This window comes from Uranotaenia lowii, chromosome 3, assembly GCF_029784155.1.
Source record: "Uranotaenia lowii strain MFRU-FL chromosome 3, ASM2978415v1, whole genome shotgun sequence".
NCBI lineage: Eukaryota > Metazoa > Arthropoda > Insecta > Diptera > Culicidae > Uranotaenia > Uranotaenia lowii.
Genome location: NC_073693.1, coordinates 283,041,875 through 283,062,295, shown reverse-complemented (window position 1 = coordinate 283,062,295; position 20,421 = coordinate 283,041,875). Strand labels below are relative to the sequence as shown.

General features: G+C 32.1%; 1 protein-coding gene across 21 annotated transcripts in view; it reads left to right on the top strand.

Moving 5' to 3' along the window:
• The window catches only part of LOC129756687 (tropomyosin-2-like), a 145,142-nt gene that overhangs the window by 118,396 nt on the left and 6,325 nt on the right, over nucleotides 1-20,421 (top strand). For 9 of the 21 annotated variants that reach the window (XM_055753646.1, XM_055753644.1, XM_055753642.1 and 6 more), the window contains 2 exons: nucleotides 8,243-8,312; nucleotides 11,548-12,396. In XM_055753646.1, the coding sequence (XP_055609621.1) occupies nucleotides 8,243-8,312; nucleotides 11,548-12,077 (600 nt within the window). In that variant the 3' untranslated portion in view covers nucleotides 12,078-12,396. Of the gene's footprint in view, nucleotides 1-167; nucleotides 231-8,242; nucleotides 8,313-8,936; nucleotides 11,307-11,547; nucleotides 12,397-20,421 lie in introns of those variants that run through there. The other 12 variants (XM_055753650.1, XM_055753640.1, XM_055753636.1 and 9 more) reach the window with 5 other exon arrangements.

Genomic DNA, 20,421 nt, shown 5'->3' with positions numbered 1-20,421 from the left:
TTCCAAACAAATTAAAAAAAAAAACTTTTCACACAAAAATAACTTTTATTCCACTTTTTATGTAACTGTTTGGATTGGAACCAAACCGTGTTCCCAAATTGAATCGAAACACCGACACTGGTAAAATCGAACAAACCGCGCCTGATTTTGCGTGTACTCTAAAATAGGCAATGGCATCGCGCGATTCGGTTGAGGACAAGATCCACCAAATGAACGACAAGTTGAACAATGTAAGTGTAAATAGTAGATTAGTGTAAACAAAAAGTGGACGGTTGGATGCACAATTATTGCGTCAGATGGCGTTCTATCGCCAGTTAACAACTTCGAAATTATCGGTATTAGGCTAACACTTGGGATTCTTTCGGTTCTGGGATATCCATAAACTACGTCATGATAAGTGTAAACTGAATGTCTCTTTTAAGTTGAATACTTAATCATTTTTTTTAAACTACTAACACTTCAGAAATGGTACCAGGTTAGGTCTTAGAAAATTTTGTTAACTTATTCAGAGATGATTTTTTATGGAAAAGTTACTCTCAGCTCAACATGATTTTCCTACGTTCCGGCACTTAGACTACAGAAGAAACACGAATATTCTTGAAAAAACTGTTGCAAAACCTATTTTTGACGGTCGCCAATGAAAGAGAAGAGTGCGTTTTTTTTTCTATCGCTGTTCTTTGATAACAAAATTTGAACGACCGCTTTTGCTAATTTTTTTTTTTCAGGAATTACTGAACGTAGTATTTCAATTCACGCTAAATTTACTTTCTGTGAATTAGAACAACATTTTTGTGAGGGTCAACTTAGTTGAAGCTCTAGGACAGCAAACATTTTAGTATTAATGCAGGATTGAACAGCCTAGTCTTGCAATTCTTAATTTTCAACGTAGCATATCAACTCGCCTTCCAAATTCAAGCTTTCCTCTCTAGTCGTTTGAATTTTTAATCGATACGTTCTGGCTGTCCTCTCAAATCACTTTTCAATTTCAAACTGTACTCTCAAGTCGTTTGAAATTTCTATCGATACGTTCTGGCTGTCCTCTCAACTCGCCTTCCAATTTCAAGCTGTCCTCTCAACTCACTTGAAAATACTAATGATACGTTCGAGCTGTCCTCTCACCCCCCCTCCAAATTCAAGCCGCCCTCTCAAGTCGTTTGAAATTTGTATCGATACGTTCAGGCTGTCTTCTCGACTCATCTTCCATATTCAAGTTGTCTCTCAACTCACATGATTATTCTAATGATACGTTCGGGCTGTACTCTCAACTCGTTCTTAAATTGTTGCTGCCCTCTCAACTCGTTTGAAATTTCTATCCATACGTTCTGGTTGTCCTCTCAACTCGCCTTCCAAATTCAAGATGTCCTCTCAACTCACTTGAAATTTCTATCGATACGTTCTAGCTGTCCTCACAACTCACTTTTCAATTTCAAGCTGTAATCTCAAGTCGTTTGAAATTTCTATCGATACGTTCTGGCTGTCCTCTCAACTCGCCTTCCAATTTCAAGCTGTTCTCTCAACTCACTTGAAAATTTTAATGATACGTTTGGGCTGTCCTCTCAACTCGTTTTTGAATTTTAAGCTGCCCTCTCAAGTCGTTTGAAATTTCTATCGATACGTTCTGGCTGTTCTCTCAACTCGCCTTTCGATTTCAAGCTGTCCTCTCCACTCATTTGAAAATTCTATTGATATGTTCGGGCTGTCCTCTCAACTCGTTCTTTAATTTTAAGCTGCCCTCTCTAGAAATTTCTACCGAGACGTTCTGTCTGTCCTCTAAACTTCTAAATCAAACTTTGATGGGCGACTAAACGAGTCTCGTGTGACAGTATCGATTTACAACTAAGCCCGAAAGCTCGAAATCTCATCTCAGCTTCACAATTCTACCACTGATCTCACTGATATGACACTTAGAAAAATCCGATCATTTTATGTAAAATTTTGCCACCTATTGACGGTATTGCGAATCTTTCAAAATTTGTCAAAAAAATCCGTGTAGAAAAAATGAACCAGTGTAGTCCGATTGTATCGTCGAAATTACCTATTTTCCCTTGAAAGTTGGGTAGCACTTTCCAACTGGGATAGTATTTCATCTTCAATCGAAATTGCGTACTGCTAAAAAATTTTCCAAATTTTTTTTCAAAAAATTCTTGTTTATAATAAGTGAGTCTCGAATATTGAATTTAATAAAGTTAGATAAGGCTAGAGATTGAAGAAAATATGCCGGGATTTAGCAAAGTTGTAAGATTAATTAGCCTGGATTTGCGTTTTGGACTTAAATGAGAAGGACTTTCCATATTCGAAACATTAAACTCAAACCATTTTTCAGACTTGGATTTGAAGTTTTATCCTGGTGGTCAGTGGTGATTAAACTACAGGTTTTAAAAAAAATCTTACTTGTTGATAATAAGTAAGTCTCAAATATGGAATTCAATAAAGTTAGACTAAGCTTGCCAGATTGCCCAGATTTGGCCCAGATTTTTTCACTTTATTTGCAAAATAAAACAAAAAATCTAATAAATTGTCATCAGAATTATGAATTTTGTAACTAGGACACATGTTTTTAACAAATTTTGTCAAAATAAACTTGAACGATGTTTTGGGAAGCCTATTTAATGATTCCGTATTGGTTGATGTGTTTGAATAATTTTTTTTTCAAGTGTTCGAGTGTTCTTTTTTTGATTTTAATGGAATAAATCTGAAATACGCCCGGATTTAGCAAAGTTGTAAAACAGAATAAGGTTGCCAGATTGTCCAGTTTTATCCGGGTTTGCCCGGATATTTAATACGAAATTAGTGAACAGTCCGGGCCGGCCCGGCTGCCTGGATTTCATTGAAATATGCCCTGATTTATTCACTTTATTTGGCAAATCAAACAAAAAAAAATGTTGTAAAAAAACAATAACTATTACTCCAAATCGATTTTTTTTGATTATGATGAAAAAATGGGTTTTCATTTTTTTTTTCTTGATTCTTGTTGAGTAATTTCTGAGTTTTGACCAAATTTGCCCGGAAATTGCCCGGATTTTCGGCAATTTTAAAAACAAATGTCCGGAATTCGCTCTGTTTTTCATATAAAATTGGCCGGAGTTGCCCGTATATGTGTTGAAAAAAGTCTGACAACCATAAGATAGAATAGCCTAGATTTAAATTTCAGACTTAAATAAGAAGAATTTTCCACTTGAAATTCAAACAATTTTCCAGACTTGGATTTGAAGTTCTATCCTTAATTCTTATGCAGAATTGAAACATAAAAAAAAATCATGATGGTTTCACGAATAAATAATTTAAAAAAAAATCATATTGAGAACCATAAATTCAGAATTCAAATAAGAGATATCTGATATAAATTTTTCATTTTGTTTCCATATTCTAAACTTGAAATTCAACCCATTTTTAAGACTTGGATTTGAAGGTTTTATCCTCAATTGTCAAGTAGAGTTGAAACATAAAAAAGTTTCATGATGGCTTCATGAAAAAAATAATTTCTGATACAAATTTCGCATTTTGTTAATAATTCATAGCATTTCTTATCTGGAATTTATATTTTGATTTTGATTTAAGGTTAAAAATGCAGAATTCCGTCTGAAAATAAAGAATGAAAGTCAGCTCGAACTTATGTTTTATAATCAAAATTAACACATCAATGTGAAAATTTTATTAATAGGAGATCGAAGTTTTAAAATTTTAACACTGGATTCAAAAATTGAAATTTTATATTCTATTATTATATAGTTTGCAAACACTTATCTCGTAAAAATCGCAAATACCAAATAAGATCTGAGTCCATTCCAAAATGTTTGTTTTCTTATAAAATCTAGATTTAAATTTTTTAAAACTGTATACACAGGATTTTAAAAAATTTATGATAATTTTGTATTGATTAAAGAATTTGTACTTAGGAGAAATTCTACTGAAAATATATATATTGGTTTGTTGTTTAACATTATTTATATTGCCGAATCTTCAGTACCAAATTTCAAACAAAAATCTTAAATTTTAATCAAGTTTTCAAAAGAACAAAATGAATGTTATTCGAACCATTAACTTTTTTTTAAAATAATTATACGTTTTCGTCATCGCTTGAAATTGTTATGCTTGTGGTTAAAAAGTATTAGCTTACTGCTTAGTAATTCATGTAAATGCAAAAAGTTTAATTCTCGCATACTTTCATTACGTCATATCAAAATCACAGAAAACTGTTGCAAAGGTTATCAAAACAACTTTAAAATTTGTATTTTACATAGAGAATATGTTGTCCAGATTACAAATATTCTAAATGGAAAAAAGTTGCGATTACACTAGGTTATTTCTATTTTTGTTTTTTTTTTTGTAATAAAACTCACGCGAAAATTGAAGCTTTCAAAATCTCTCATTTGTGTTTGAAGCTTCATAAAAAATTGGCAATTGCTAGGACTTATTTCAGAAAGTTATTATTTAAAATATATAACTATTAATGTTAAATAACTTTTATCTGAAGATAGTATCTACTCATTTGCTTCCCCTTTCTTCGTGTATGCATTTTTCAAGCAAAAATGTTATGGGAAAAATTGTTACAAAAGCCCTCTTCCTACGGCTCTGGTTATACCTATTATTGTCAAAACTCGCAAACAAATTTTATTTGTGTTTTAGGTTTCAAAAAAAAATACCGTGTTTATGTTGATAGCACTTGCTTAAAAAAAAAGTTCGGGTTGGAACGCAAAAACAAAATTTATAACACCTATAATTTGGCTTTTATTACAAAAAATAGCTCCCCCTGTTAAAAATGTCAAAGATCGATTTGACAGAGATCGATCTTTAAGGGCCGACTTTTAGTTGGATACATCCTAAGACCGTTCACCTGGATTGATTTTTTTCTGAAGATCCTGAGCCAATTTCTGACGGTCGCCATAGAACCAAAACACCCTCCCTATAAATAACATGGCATTCTTCATCACAAGCACCAAGTGACCATCGATTCCATTTTCAGTCATCGTGCAGAGGTTGAGACAGTGTTATTATAAATGCTACAAAATATCAAAAGCCTCAGCATTTTTAGGAAAGAGGGCTGCATGCTAATAAAAATCATAACTTAATTGCAAAATGTTTCTGAAATTTTCCTTGTATTGTAGAGTAAAAAAAAATAATGTTATACTGTTAAATTAAGGTTTGGGAAAAAGTTTTTGAAGAGAATTGAATTGACGAAATCCGGGCTTTCTTCAAAAAAATCCGGACAACCAGGCCAGGCAAGACTGTTTTAAAATTGTTTATAAATTTTACGGGCAGGTCCGGATAAAACAGAGCAATTTGGCAAGAGAGAGTCTTCTACTCTCATGATCGTGATAGATGTTTTTAGAACTAAGGATTAGTCGATCTTGGATCAAGCTTTGGTAGATCAATCTTATAAACTCAGATCTTCCTTTTTGGATCTATTCTTTAGCCGTTAGATCGGTTTATTTTCGATAGAATCTTTTCGATATTTTTATTCTCTTGGCAAGGCTGAAATATTTAGTTCAAATTTGGGTACCGATTTAATACCAAACAGTGCCATCAAGTCGATATCGGTACTCAAAATAAGATAGCTTTTTGTGGAATTTTTGTCTGCAGATTTCGATACATTGAGTACCTCATATTCATCTTTGAAACTTGGTGTCCTTTTTTGCTTTTATTACAAAAAAATAGCTGTTCCTGTTAAAAAGGTTAAGGATCAGTCAAACACAGATCGATCTCTTCCTGAAGATCCTGAGTCAATTTCTGACGGTCGGCATAGAACCAAAACACTACCCTTTGAATAATATGGCACTCTTCCTCACAAGCACTAAGCGACCATCGACCATGCTATAAAATACTAAAAAAGCTCAGCATTTTTGAGAAAGAGAACTGTATGCATATAAAAATAAGAACTTCACTGCTAAATGTTTCTGAAAATTTGCCTTGTATTGTGTAGTAAAAAAATTAACTTCATACACTACCGTGAAATTAAGGTTTGGGAAAGAGTTTTTGATGAGAATTTAATTGGTATAAAATCCGATTAGAAAATCTTTCAGATAGATAGAGATTTAATAGACAGTTATCTTAAAAACAAAAGTTGACAAGAAATTGTTAAATTGTAAACAAATTCATTGTCTTAGCGCCTAGTAAAAGAATATTTTTGAAAAAAGGTTTTGCTTATAAAATAAAAAAAAAAACAACGCAAGACAAAGATGTTTTGTTTGTTGTGTTCTACCCAAGTTTTCAAAAAAAAAAAACAAATTATGGAAAAAAATGGGGAATCTGGACTTGTAGTGATAATATATTATTAAAATTTTAGGTAAGTTAGATTTAAACTTTTCCTAGATACCGTATAAGCTTTCACTTAGTGCTAGCTAATACATTAGACTTAGTCGATTTGGGGTCAGTTTTGAATTTCTCAAACCCTGAGGTCTAAAAATCTTCGTTTTGGTTCAAAACTCATCCATGATTTTTTGCAGAATTTTTAGGTAACGTTTACATGAGTAAATTTGAACTTTTAGGTTTGTTTTTTGTGGCTTCGAGCTTGCTAACGGTTTTTGTGCCAATTGATAAATTCTCTACAGGAAATTTGTCGCTGCACAACTTTGTCGAAGACCGTAACTTCGTATCTTATTGGACAAAAAAATTATTACGTGTTTAACAAAGGTATGTCTTTTGGCATTGAAAAACAATAAATTCAATTGACATTACTGCTTAGTGCCTAGCGATGTATTGTGTGACTACTTTTCATGCAATACTTTACGAGGAACATGCAGTGATGCCAATTGAACTTATGTTTTATCAATGCCAAAAGACATACCCCTGTTAAACAGCTAATAACTTAAAAATTCTGCAAAAAATTACGGATTTTGAATCAAAACGAAGTTTTTTAGATTTTTTTTCATGGCGAATCCTTTCATATAAAGAATCGCAGGATGGGATCAGATGAAAACTTTATTTTTCTCTTAAGGTTGCCAAAATCACAGAAAAATTTCACAGAATTTTGAGCAAATTTCTATCACAAACACTGTGCCACAGATCACAGATGTTTGAAATTTTGCACAGATTTTCGTTATTTTGTGAGTTTTTTCAAAATAATACATTTTTGAGTGAACTATGAAACTTGGAATTCCCACACTATTTCGTGGAAATTTTATGAGATTTTGTAATTTTATTTGATTTTCACAACTGAATTGTTATATTTGACGTGACTTTTCAATGTACTTATTAGCGAAAAAGTCATAGAAAGCGATCACAAATTTTTTGGGTAAAACACAGAAAAATCAGAATTTATTTAGTCAAAAAATACGGATTATTTTTTCGGCAACCTTACATCCATCATCGATTTTCTAGCTCTTCGTATCAAGCCCTTTCACCCTGTTCAAAGAAAATGTAAATTTTAGATCGAGAAAATTGATATTTTTGACTCTGCTTGTGACGTAGTTTATGGATCTGTCTGGGTAAATTTTCTTCAAAATTTGGGTCTAAAGTGACTAAACTTTTTATTGGGTAGAATATAAGATAAAATACCAAATCAATCAGTTCTTGGTTGCCCTCAGATATAGTTTCTCATCATAAACAGCACTTCATACGCGATACACAATGAGCTCAGTTACGCTTAGTTTAATCTGGTTTAGCATATTATAACGTTTAAAAGTCTAGGGAGGGAAAGTTTTAAAAACCTTAAGTCTCAGATTTTTTTTCTTAATTTTGAAGCTATTTTGAGTCTGGCATATTTTTAAACATTATTTTAATTTTTTTAAACTGTTGTTCTAGTGGGCAAATCATAGTTTTTTTTTTCTTCAAAATTAGCTTTAAGATGTTTGTGTAATTTGTATCCATTATTCTTAATTTATACAATTTGTTATACTGTTCGGTAAAGGGCTTTTTGTATTCCTATCTTCAGTTCAAGGTAAGCGGATAGCTGTTGTTGTGTCTTAACTGTTTTATTTTACTTTGGTTTTAGTGTATTTATTAAAGTTTCGTTTTTACAGTCTAGCGTTTTATAACCTCACACCAAAATTCCGCATGAGCTAGTCAGTTTCTTAGTTTTAAGTTGTGCGCTTCAGCTCATTTTTAAATACGTAAATAAATTCAAAGGTTGTCTTCCATTTTTTTTTTTTCAATTTAGGACACCGATGAGTTTATTTACTGTTTTTTTCCGAAACAATCAATTCCTCTCAACTAATGCAACTGTTTTTTTCTATTTCCTCAACATTCGTTAATTTCTTCCGAAAATCACATCGAATTGCGCCATCATGAAATCCGCTCTCGATAGGCTGAAGCTCGTGCTGAATTCGCTGAACGTTCCGTTCAGAAGTTGCAGAAGGAAGTCGACAGACTCGAAGGTAAGTTTTTCGTATTCTACTACCGTATTTACTTCAGAGTGGCAAGTGGCCACTCTTTGTCCTGTAAAATAGTTTTAAGTAACTAATTTGAACAGAAAAAAACAGTGCTAAATTAATCGATCAGAGTTGTTTGGATCCCAAAAAAACTTCAAAATTGAGTACCAAAACTTTGAGAGTGTACCTCCGGAATGTTCCTGTATTAGAAAATTCAATACTGCTAGAAAATTTCTACAGGACATTTTAATTAAGCTAGATTAGATAATCATCCTTTTTTTATTTTAATTTTGACGTCTCAATGACACTTGAATTTTATTTTCGATTATTTTTCATTCTATTATACCAAAGAAGAGTATCATTGAGTTCGTCTTATAAATATTTTAGTTTTTCATTTTACTTAACTTATTTTTTCTACATTTATTTTTTTATTTCATGTGTTGATTTTCTGTTTGGTTTGATGTTGTTTTACTATAACCCGCTGCTTAAAAACCAAAAAAAAAAAAACAATTAATCCGCTCAAATGCTGCTGCGTTTGAATGTGTGCGTGTATGTGTGATATACTCTCTATTGCGCTAAAATGTCACCAATACAATCGCTAATGAAAACAACAAAACCACCGGCAAACAGACGAACTTATGAACGAGCGCTCCAAGAACAAAATGCTCCAGGAAGAGATGGAAGCGACGCTGCACGATATTCAGAACATGTAAAACAGTAGAGAGAAAAGTAACAACCATCCCCACCCGAATCATCGCCTCATCGTCACCGTCAGTTTCAGTTTCGTCGAAGAAAGAGAGAGAGCACGACGACGACGACGAAACACACGCAGAGCAAGGGAGAACACAAAAAAGCATATATTTAAAGAGAGCGGAGAGAAAGAGCCATCGGTTGCTCTCGGTTATCGTCATGGCAACACAACTACAACAACATTTTACACCTATAGATGAGAGAAACTAGTAGGGAGCGAACAAAAACAAAACAAAAAAAAACAAGTAAACGCTGAGCTGAGCTGTTGTTTTCTTCTTCCGAAGAAAATTTAAAACAAAAGAAAAATCAATGTATTTCGCTTCTTGCAAAAGGAAGCCGACGTTAAGCGTTGGAAATTAGAGAAAACAAAACAATAATAACAGATGGACCCAACTAGTCCTCGGGTGCCGTTCGAGACACACACACAAACACGGACAGAATAAGTTTCTAAAGTTTAGTTTTTTTTTATATTTTCATAAATAAGTAACAGGAACTTGTCTTTTGCTCCACGCTGTATAGGACACATGAAATCGCATAAATTGTTTTTAAAAAAGTTTATTGTTTTTAGACGTTAGGCGTAAAGGCTAAGAACACTTTTACACACACAAACAAACAATGACACGAATTCATACACGGGAAGTAAACACAAACACAGACAACAACAACAACTACTCGCTAGCGATAGCATAGGAACTATTGATTTATACCCCTAGGTATTAGCGCGTAAATCGGTCGAACACAGAGAAAGACATTTATACAACTACTACTATTACTGCTATTCCAATTGTACATTCACGAATTGTGCATTCCGTTGACTTTTAATAATATAATTAAAGTTAAATTTTCCGCGTTATTTTTTCTCGTTTTGTTAAGCAACACCCTTGAGAGACAGCATTTTCCAAAACTACTAGTAGGTTTATAATACGATTGTTACTGCCCCAAATATTGCGATAAAGATTATTGAATTTTTATCCGTGTTTATTCCGTTAGCTCGTAAAAAAAACAATAACAAAAGCAAACATCATACAAACACGATTTGTTATCGATCGATCATTCCCGAGAACTACTATTTTTAAAAGCGTCTTCCGACCAAGAGTAACTACTGAATATGATATGATGCATTTACTCGTAACAAGTTGATTCCAGTTTAGAAACTTGGTAGGTGTCCAGCTACCCAAAACGTCAGTTTTAGTAGGTTTTTCATCGTGCCGAATTTATTCTTTTTTTCTGGCAACACTGCGAAAGCGCCACCCCCGTGTTGCTGTCTAATTTTGTTTTGTTTTCTTCAACATTTCTTTGCAATATTTTTCTTTCAACTTCCACAAACACAGAAAATATTGTCAATACTGTCCCATAACTTATCGAGATCAAATGGTTTTCCTCAAGTTTTGTTTTAAAGTAGTTTAAGCCTCGAAATAAAACGGACATAGACTTGGAAGGTTTTCCTTTTTCGTGTAAGGTTTCGTTTTTCTTTTCCCTTTTTTCGTGTTTACCCGGAAGGGGAAGGAAAAACGGATCGAATTAGAGCATAAAATCTTTAGTGCCTTTTGAGACGTAAACAAAAAAAAAAAGAAACAAAACCGGTTCGCATTTTTTTCTTTGCTGGAAAACACACAAATCAAGCATTTGATAAGATCATTATTAGGTGGCATAGCCATTCGCAGAAAGAGATAATTTACATATATCATCGGTGTGTGAGTGTCATTCGAAAAAAGAAAAAGGGTAAACACTACACCTAGAGCCGGAAGGAATAAAAGAGAAAAAAACACATTCACAAACACACAGATACACACACGTTTAACTTAATTTAAGCGCCCGTAGAGTTTAATGGAACCGTGTACATTTGATTTCCACAAAATGCAAAAGTAAAGACAACAACTACTACACGCATTCGCAGATTCATTCCTCACTGTTTTCGCAGGTTTTTAATGTTTTATTAGGTAGCTTTTGGCATGATTTTCGGACAACAACTATTGTTGAGTGAGAGAGCGAGAGAATTTAGGCTAGAGCAGATAAACTATAATCAAATAAAAGTGAAACAAAACAAAAATCAATAATGTAAACACACAAACAATGTACACATCAAAACTCCACCTTCATTCACTGTATTTTATATTTCGAAAAAAAAAATCATAATAGTATCGGACTCTGCCAATATACAGAAATCAAGAGCAACAACAGAATGATATCTTATTTGAGTGTTTATAATAATAATATTAATAATAATATATTATTTTATTTAAAAACCGAGTTTCTATGTGTCGTTTTTCTTCTATTCGTCTGTGTTGTGTTTTTATGTTCTCTCTTCTCTCTTATATTCATTATGCTTTTGTTATGCTTTTCTCTTTCTTTAATTTGCACTATCTCCTCCGTCTAAAAATTAAAAACACTTTATTAACGCCTCACTCGAAAAAAAACACCACCAATCAAACAACAAAAATAAATCAAAACGAACAAACCCGCACGATTGGCAACCCTTCTCGACAACCAGACGAGCTGATTATCGAAAAGATCCGCTACGCCGAGATCGGAGACGATCTGGACTTTGCCTTTGTCGATCTCATTCCCGGTGTCGATCCGATCTGGACCGATCGTCGTCCGAAGCCGAAGACTCCTCCGCCGCCACCGAAGGCCAAGACGCCACCACCACCGGCCCAGGAAGATATCGTGGCGGCCGAAGCGCCTGCCGGAACCGAAGCCGCTGCTCCGGAACGAACCCGCACCCCGAGTCCGTTCGAGCTGCAGAAGCATTTCCCACCGGAGGGTGCCGAAGTCCCATACGTTCGATCGGCTACCGGATCCACTCCGGATCGAGATATCCCGGCCGCCGAACCGGCAGCTGCCGCTGAACCACCATCGGGTGCCGAAGCTGCCCCTGCCGAAGATGCTCCGGCGGAAGCGACAGAAGAAGCTGCCCCAGCTGCAGCAGCCGAAGGAGAGGCCGAAGCACCTGCCGCAGCCGAAGAAGCCCCAGCGGCAGCGGAAGAAGCCGCACCGGTTGAGGAAACTCCGGCCTCCTAAACAAGAGTCAACGTTAATGAAGACCAACTGCCAAAAACTGATCCCTGACCAGCACCACCACCATTGTTTGCTTATATTTCTTACTTTCATTCTTTTCTTTAAATGCAACCAACGCCACTACCTACTACTACAACTACTACTACTTTAATCGCTTCCAACTGAACTGAATAAGCTTATGTTAAGTGCATTCTATCTGACATTGTTCTAGTTACAAGTTTAACGTGCTTGTATGTTGTTGGACCACAGCTGACCTCGACTGTCGTGTTTTCTTGTTCTTGTTGTTGGAACATTTTTAAATAAAAATAATACGCTTTGTTAAGTATGGTTCTTCTCTTCCCCGGAGTCTTCTCCCCAATCGTCTCCATTTCTAGTGTTCTCTATGGGTCTCTTTTGACATCTTCCTTTAAAAAAAAAATCAGGGCTGCCAACTACGTTTTTTCTCAAATTTAGGGAATTTACAAAATTAAAATCAGGATACATTAGCTCCTAAGACGTGGCCGGCACCGTTATTGGTGCTCTAACAGAGAGCACCAGTTTTTGGCAATGGAAATAGGCTACTCAGTGCAAGTACATAACTTATGACTTTTGAACAGCATTGATGGTCAATTATGGTGTAATTTTGAGTTATGATAACGTTGAAAACCATTGAAAATTTTCATCGAAAAGTTATATAAAAATATATCAGACCTTTTGAGGATTTTATTCGAGCTGGAGATGGCAGCTGTATCTACATTTAATATTATCCAAAACCACTAATTATTTTAGATTTTGTGAAAATAGTTCCGAAGTTTTTTTTGCTAAATCGATTTTTTGTCGATTGGACAAAATCAGAAAATGTAGCAATTTTAAAGTAAAATATGGAATCTTTAATCACAAAAGAAATTTGCGTTAGTTCTTGTTGTTGAAACATTTTTAAATAAAAAGTATTGTTAAGTACGGTTCTTTTCTTCATCTGAGCCTTCTCCCCAATCGTCTCCAGGAGCCTCCCTTTCTAGTGTTCTCTTTGGGTCTCTTTTGACATCTTCCTCTTCAAAAAAAAAAAAAAAATCTCAGGGCTGCCAACTACGGTTTTTCTCAAATTTGGGAAATTTCCAAAATTAAAATCAGGATACATTAGCTCCTAAGACGTGGACGGCACCGTTATTGATGTACTAACAGAGAGCACCAGTTTTTGGCATCGAAAATAGGCTACTCGGTGCAAGTACATTTCTTATGGCTTTTGAACAAAATTTACGGTCAATCACGGAGTAATTTTAACCGATGGTAATGTTGAAAACTTTCGAAATTTTTAATCGTAAGAACGACTTCATTTGAGCTAGAGATAGCTATAGATCAAAGATTAAGAAGTTAAATTTGAAAATAAGGTCATAAGCAATAAAAAAAATTTAAATGTTTTTGGCAACGCTGAAAAATTTCTTGTTATAATTTAAAATTTTTAATGATTTTTAGCTGTTGTAAAAATAGTTCCAAAGTTTTTTATTGCTCTAGCGATTTTTTACCGATTGGAACAAAATACAAATTATAGCAATTTTCAAGTAAAATAAGGAATGTTCAAACAAAAAAGGAATTTGCATTAGTTTTATAAACGCTAAATCTAAACGTATTACATTTTCTTTGAAGCATTAAATCTCTGAATGTATGCTTAATATTCCTTAGTACTATTGATGGTTTGTTCAGTTGTTATATCAGAAGTTAGTAGGGTGAGGAAAATAGAAAATAGCTGCAGCATTTTTGCAGCTTTCTTTCACTTTTCGGCAAAAAAACTGAACAGTTTTTGATAAGAGTTGTATTGTTCAATATAAAAATTTATGCCGAAACCAGACAAAATGAACAAAACTATTGTTTTATGTATCAAGCATGCTCAGTTTGATGAAATTTGCAAATCTGTTCAGTTAAAAACTTTCTTAAAAACTTAAAAACAAAGTTTTTTTAATGATAATTTTCATGAAACAAAATTAGTTACCCACTGATCGGTGATTTTCTCAAACAAATTTGACATTTGAGCGATTTTTTCCGTTTTTCAGCTCTGGGTTAAACAGATTTTGCTTAGGTAACTCATTTCGAAATCCAAATGCGTCAAATAACGCGATAACCTCGAGTAAAAACGCATAAAACGACCCGGAGAATTGTTTCAAAATTCATCATAAAACTTTCATTGAACATTTCAGAATCAATGATTCGAGGTAGATATATGTGAGTAGTCAATCAGGGTGAGCTTGACAAATGTAAATCAGGTTAAATCAACCATAAAATATCAACATCCAAATCAAAAAGTTCTGGATGTATGGAATATCCTGAAAAATCTGAAAAACTGGCAACCCGGCTTTTTATTAGAAACAGAATTTTAATTTTGGTTGTTGATAGAACCTAGTCAAGGTTGCCGAATTCACCGAAAAATCTGTATTATCACAGAATTTCGAGCAAAATTTCGTCACAGAATCTGTGTCGTTCACAAAATTTTTAAAATTTTCACAGAATACACAGATTTTATGAATTTTGTACAGATTTCCTAAATTATTTTTTTTTTGTTACTTTCGACTTTTTATTTCTGACTCGTAATCATGAAAATTTAAAAAAAATAAAACAAGGTAGAGTAATTTTTTTTTCTTTGAAAACTGCAAGCAGTTTTCGATTCGTTGATGTTTGACATGATTTCCCATTGAACTTCATAAAACTAGCGTCACAGAAAACCGGCACAGAATTTTAAGTACAAATTAGGTTCAGAACTCCAGATTTTTTTTTGTCAAAAATGTAGATTTTTTTTTTCGGCAACCTTGACTAGCATATGAGTTCTTGTTCTGAAACCTGAGTCAAAAATTTGAATCTAACATTAGAATATACAGTCAGGCAAAAAATTGTCCGTACATCACTTATATCGGCTCCGATTATTCTATAAAGATACTTTTTCTATCAATAGTGGAACCTGAATATCTTCATTTAATATGGAAAAAAGTTCTCCTTTTTTTCTATAAGCACTTTAATCATTAATATACCAGGTCTAAAGATATGTTGAATATATGATTACTTCGACTGTAATCTTCCAATATTTATGTGTTGTACATCAATCGACAGTTTTTAAATCATAAAATCATGTTATGAAAAAAAAAAATGCCAAAAACATATTTTTTCGTAATTTTTCCTGATGTTTAAGTTGACCAATTCGTAAATTTACAATACTTCAATATTAGTCTGAAACTTCCGATTTTTTAATTTGTTGGCTTTCATTTACCGAAAAAATTTAAAAACAGAGCTATTCATCAAATAAACTGATAATGGTTTATCAGTAAATTGTTAAAATCAGATCAAACTTGGCAAAAATGTTTGAAACTGCATGATCTGAGAAAATTGAAAAATTAAGACACTTTAAACTTCAGTGTACGGGCAATGTTTTAGCACAATTATTGGACTTGATGTAGTATATTCAACATATCTTAAGATTCAGAACATTTATGAGTAAAGTGCTTATAGACCTAAAGTGAGAACTTTTTTCTACACTAAATGTAGATATTTTAGTTACACTATTGATAGAAAAAGTACCTTTAAAGAATATTTCGGTGCTGATATAAGTGCTTTACGTATAATTTATTGATAAACTGTAGATGTTATTAGTATCTTGAAACTGAAATTTTCATCCTTAATTCGAAACTTGAATGAGATAAGCGATATGCATTTGAACTGAATAATTTAATCTGACTTTTTAGCCTAAAATCAACTAATATTATCCTTATTTTGAATTACTTAAGTGCTGTACGGACAAGTTTTTGATGTATCTTGAAACTGAAATTTTTATTTTAAATTCGAAATTTGATTGAGGAGATAAGCTTATAAACTGAATAATTTAATCTGACTTTAAATCCAAAATCAGATAATATTATCCTTATTTTGAATTCCAAAAACAGAGCCTAAATTTTCAGATTTTAACTTTCATTTGAAATCTGGATTTCAATCATAAATCTGGAATCGTAGTCTTAAATTCGAATCAAAATCCGAAATCTAAATCTACATCTGGAATTGAAATTTGAAATCTGAAATTTGAGTTTGAAGTCTGATTTAAAATTGTTGAAATCGATTCTCAAATCTGAGTCTGAAACTTCCTGAATCTTAAATTTGCAGTCTTAAATCTGAATTCTAAAACCTTGATTTTGAAGACTTATTCTGCTTTAAGAATTTGAAATCTATTCATAAATCTATAATTTAGTTCCAAAGTTTGGGTCTGATAACTTAACCTGAATTTTAAATTTAATTCTGAAAAAAGAAGTATGTTTTCATTTCTCGATCAGAAAACTGAACTCTATAATTTGAATTATGTAATCTCAATCGGAAATCTGAATCTGAACTGAAACTGGAAACCTAAATCCGACATCAGTATATGATATTTTAACTTGAAATCTGAAACTCGTAAAGAGAAATCATAAATTTAAATCTAAATTATGGTTTTTTTTTGTTAAAATCTAAATTCGAAATTACAATCTGAAATCAAAATTTGATGTTTGAATTTATACATCTGAAATCTTAATTCAAGATCATAATTTAATATCTTGCTGTGGAGAAAATTTATATTCAAAATTTTCATTAAAGATTCAGATTCAGATTTCTGATTTCAGGTTCAGATTTCACATTGGGATTTAACATTGGGATTTCAGATTCAAATTTCTTATTCAGATTCAGATTCAAATTCAGATTTCAGATCTAAATTTTAATTTCAAATTAAGATTTAGATTAGGATTTGAATTTGTATTTAAAATCTGAAATCAACAAACACTATCCTTATTTTGAATTCGAAAAACTGAGCCTAAATATTCAAATTTAAACTTTTTTTTGAAACCTGAATTTCAATGTTAAATCTGGAATTTGTGTCTACAATTTGAATAAGAATCCAAAATCTAAATCTATACGCCAATCTGGAAATGGAATTTTAAATCTGGAATCCGAAATTTAAATTTGAAGTCTGGTTTTAAATTGTTGAAACCGAAATCTGATTCTTAAATCTGAGTCTGAAACTTCCTGAATCTTAAATTTAAAATCTGATTCTGAATCCTTGAATAAGTCTTAAAAATTCTCCTATAAGAATCTGTAATCTGTCTCATAAATCTAAAATTTGATTCGAAAATCTGGATCTGAACCTGAATTTTAAATCTGATTTTCAAATATGAATGATGTTTCTAAAATCTGGATCTGGAACTCTATCATTTGAATTATGTAATCCCAATCTAAAATATGAAACTGAATCAAAAACTCGTAAAGAGAAATCATAAATTCAAAACCTAAATTCGAAATTACAATCGGAAATCAAAATTTGATATTTGAATTTCAAAATATGCATCTGAAATCTTAATTCAAGATTAGAATTAAAAATCACATTAAGAATTCAGATAAGGAATTCAGATTTCTGATAACAGGTTCAGATTTCAAATTTAGATTTAAGATTAAGATTTCAGAATCAGATTGAGATTCACTTTTCAGATTCAGATTCAGAATTCAGATTTCAGATTCAAATTTTGATATCAAATTGATAAAGATATCAAATTCGGAATTCAGATTTCAGATTTAGATTTAAACTGAATAGTTGAATCTAAGTTTAAATTAAAAAATCAACAAACATTATTTTTATTTGAAATTTAAAAAACTGAGCCTAAATTTTCAAATTTGAACTTTTATTCGAAATCTGGATTTCAATCTAAAATCTGGAATTCGAGTCCTAAATTTGAATCATAATTCAAAATCTAAATCTCAACCTCAATCTAGAAATGGAATTTTAAATCTGAAATTGAAGTTTGAAGTCTGATTTGAAATTATTTAAACCGTAGTACGACTCTTAAATCTGTGTCTGATACTTCTTATATAATAAATTTGAAATCTGATTCTTAAACCTTGAATTTGAAAACTAATTTTGCTATAAGAATCTAAAATCTGTTTAATGAATCTAAAATTTGATTCAAAAATCTGGATCCGAAAACTTAACATGAATTTTAAATCTGATTCTGAAATAAGCCTGTTTCTCAAATCTTGATGTGAAAACTAAACTCTATAACTCGAATTATGTAATCTGAATCTGAAATCTGAATCTGAAACCCTAAATTCGATATCAGAATATGATATTTAAAAATGGAACGTTAAATTCGTAAAGAGAAATCATAAATTCAAAATCTAAGCTCGAAATTCTAACCTGAATTTAAAATTAAAAAATTTTGATTTTTAAATTAAAAAATATGCTTCTAAAATCTCAATTTTAGATCAGAATTAAATATCATAATATGAACAAAATTTAGATTCAAAATTCACATTCAAGATTCAGATTATAATTCAGCAGAATTAGATTTATGATTGCAGGTTCAGATTTCAGATTGAAGAATCATTTTTCATATTCAGATTTCAGATTCAGATTTTAGAATCGGATTGAAGATTCAGATTCCACATTCAGATTCAGAATTCAGATTCATATTCAAAATTCAAATTCAGATTTCCAATCTCAAATTCAGATTTCAGATTAGGACTCCGATTTCAAATTCAGGTTTCAGATTCAGATTTCAAATTCAAATTAAGGTTTTAGTAGCAGATTTTAGATTCAGAGCTTAGATTAAGATTCAAATTGAAAATTCATTTTTCCCATTCAGATTTCAGATTAAGATTTCAGAATCGAATTGAAGATTCAGATTTCAGAATCAGATTTCAGAATTGGAGTTAGAATTCATTTTTCAGTTTCAGATTTCTGATTCAAATTTCAGATTCAAATTTTGATTTCAAATTCAGATTTCAGATTTTATATTCCGATTTCAGATTCAGATATCTGATTCAGATTTCAGATTTATAATCAGATTCAGATTTCAGATTCAGATTCAAACTTTAGATTCAGATTTCAAATTCAGATTTCAGATTTCAGAATCAGATTTGAGATTCAGATTTAATATTCAGATTTCAGATTCAGATTTCAGATTCAGATATCAGTTTCGCATTGGAGATTTAAGATTGAAGATTTCAGATTCAGATTCAAATTTTGATCTCAAATCCAGCATTCATATTTCAGATTCAGATTTCAGATTTAGATTTCAGATTCAAATTTCAGATTCAGAATCTGATTTCAGATTCAGATTCACACTTGAGATTTCAGAATCTGAAGATTCAGATTTAAGATTCTGTTTTAATTAGATTTCAAATTCTGATTTCAGATTCTGATTTCAGATTCAGATTTCAGATTCAGATTTCAGATTCAGATTTCAGATTCAGATTTCAGATTCAGATTTCCGATTCAGATTGCAGATTCAGATTTCAGATTTCAGATTCAGATTTCATATTTCAGATACAGATTTCAGATTCAGATTTCAGCATTGGATTGAAGATTCAGATTTCAAATTCTGATCCAGGTTCAGATTTCAGACTCAAATTTCAAATTTCAGATTCAGATTCAGATTTCAGATTCAGATTTCAGATTTAGATTTCAGATTCAGATTTCAAATTTAGATTTCAGATTCAGATTTCCGATTCAGATTTCAGATTCAGATTCAGATTCAGATTTCAGATTCAGATTTCAGATTCCCTTTCGGATTCAGGTTCAAATTTTGATCTCAAATTCATTATTCATATTTCAGATTTTGATTTCGTATTCAGATTTCAGATTCAGATATCAGTTTTAAATTTAGAGTTCAGATGCAGATTTTAGATTCAGTTTTCAGAAGCAGTGCTGAGATTCAGATTTAAGATTTCAGATTTAAGATTTCAGTTTTCAGATTCAGATTTAAGATTTCTGATCGTGATTTCCGATCCAGATATCAGATCCAGTTATCAGATCCAGATTTCAGAAACGGATTGAAGATTCACTTTTCAGATTCAGAGAACAGATTCAGAATGCAGAGTCAATTTCAAGATTCATAATTCAGATTCAAAATTTTGGATTCAATTTAAGAATTCAGGTTCATATTCCGATTTAAGATTCAATTCCAGATTAAGATTTCGAATACAGACTCAAGATTTGAGATTCAGAATTCAGGTTTGGAATTCAGAATTCAGGTTAAGTTTTCAGATGTTAGATTCAGATTCTGAATTTAGACTTCGAATTCAGATTCAGAGAATAGATTCAGAATTCAGAATTATATGTAGAATGCAGATTCTGAGTTTAGACTTTTTTTTTCTTGCGTTTGAATTCTCGGTTTCTAGATCGACTTAGTCTTTGGTTTCTCTACACTATTTGGATGTTTTTCATAAAAAAGCAAGTTTTCATGGAAGCTCGTAGGTTTGTCCGAATTTTAACGTGCAACAGAAAATTCTGAATAATCCGAAACTTCCCCTCCAGAGCAATCCTTCAGAATCGGAAGTGCCCCCAGACACCGTCCCAATCCCTTACACTTCA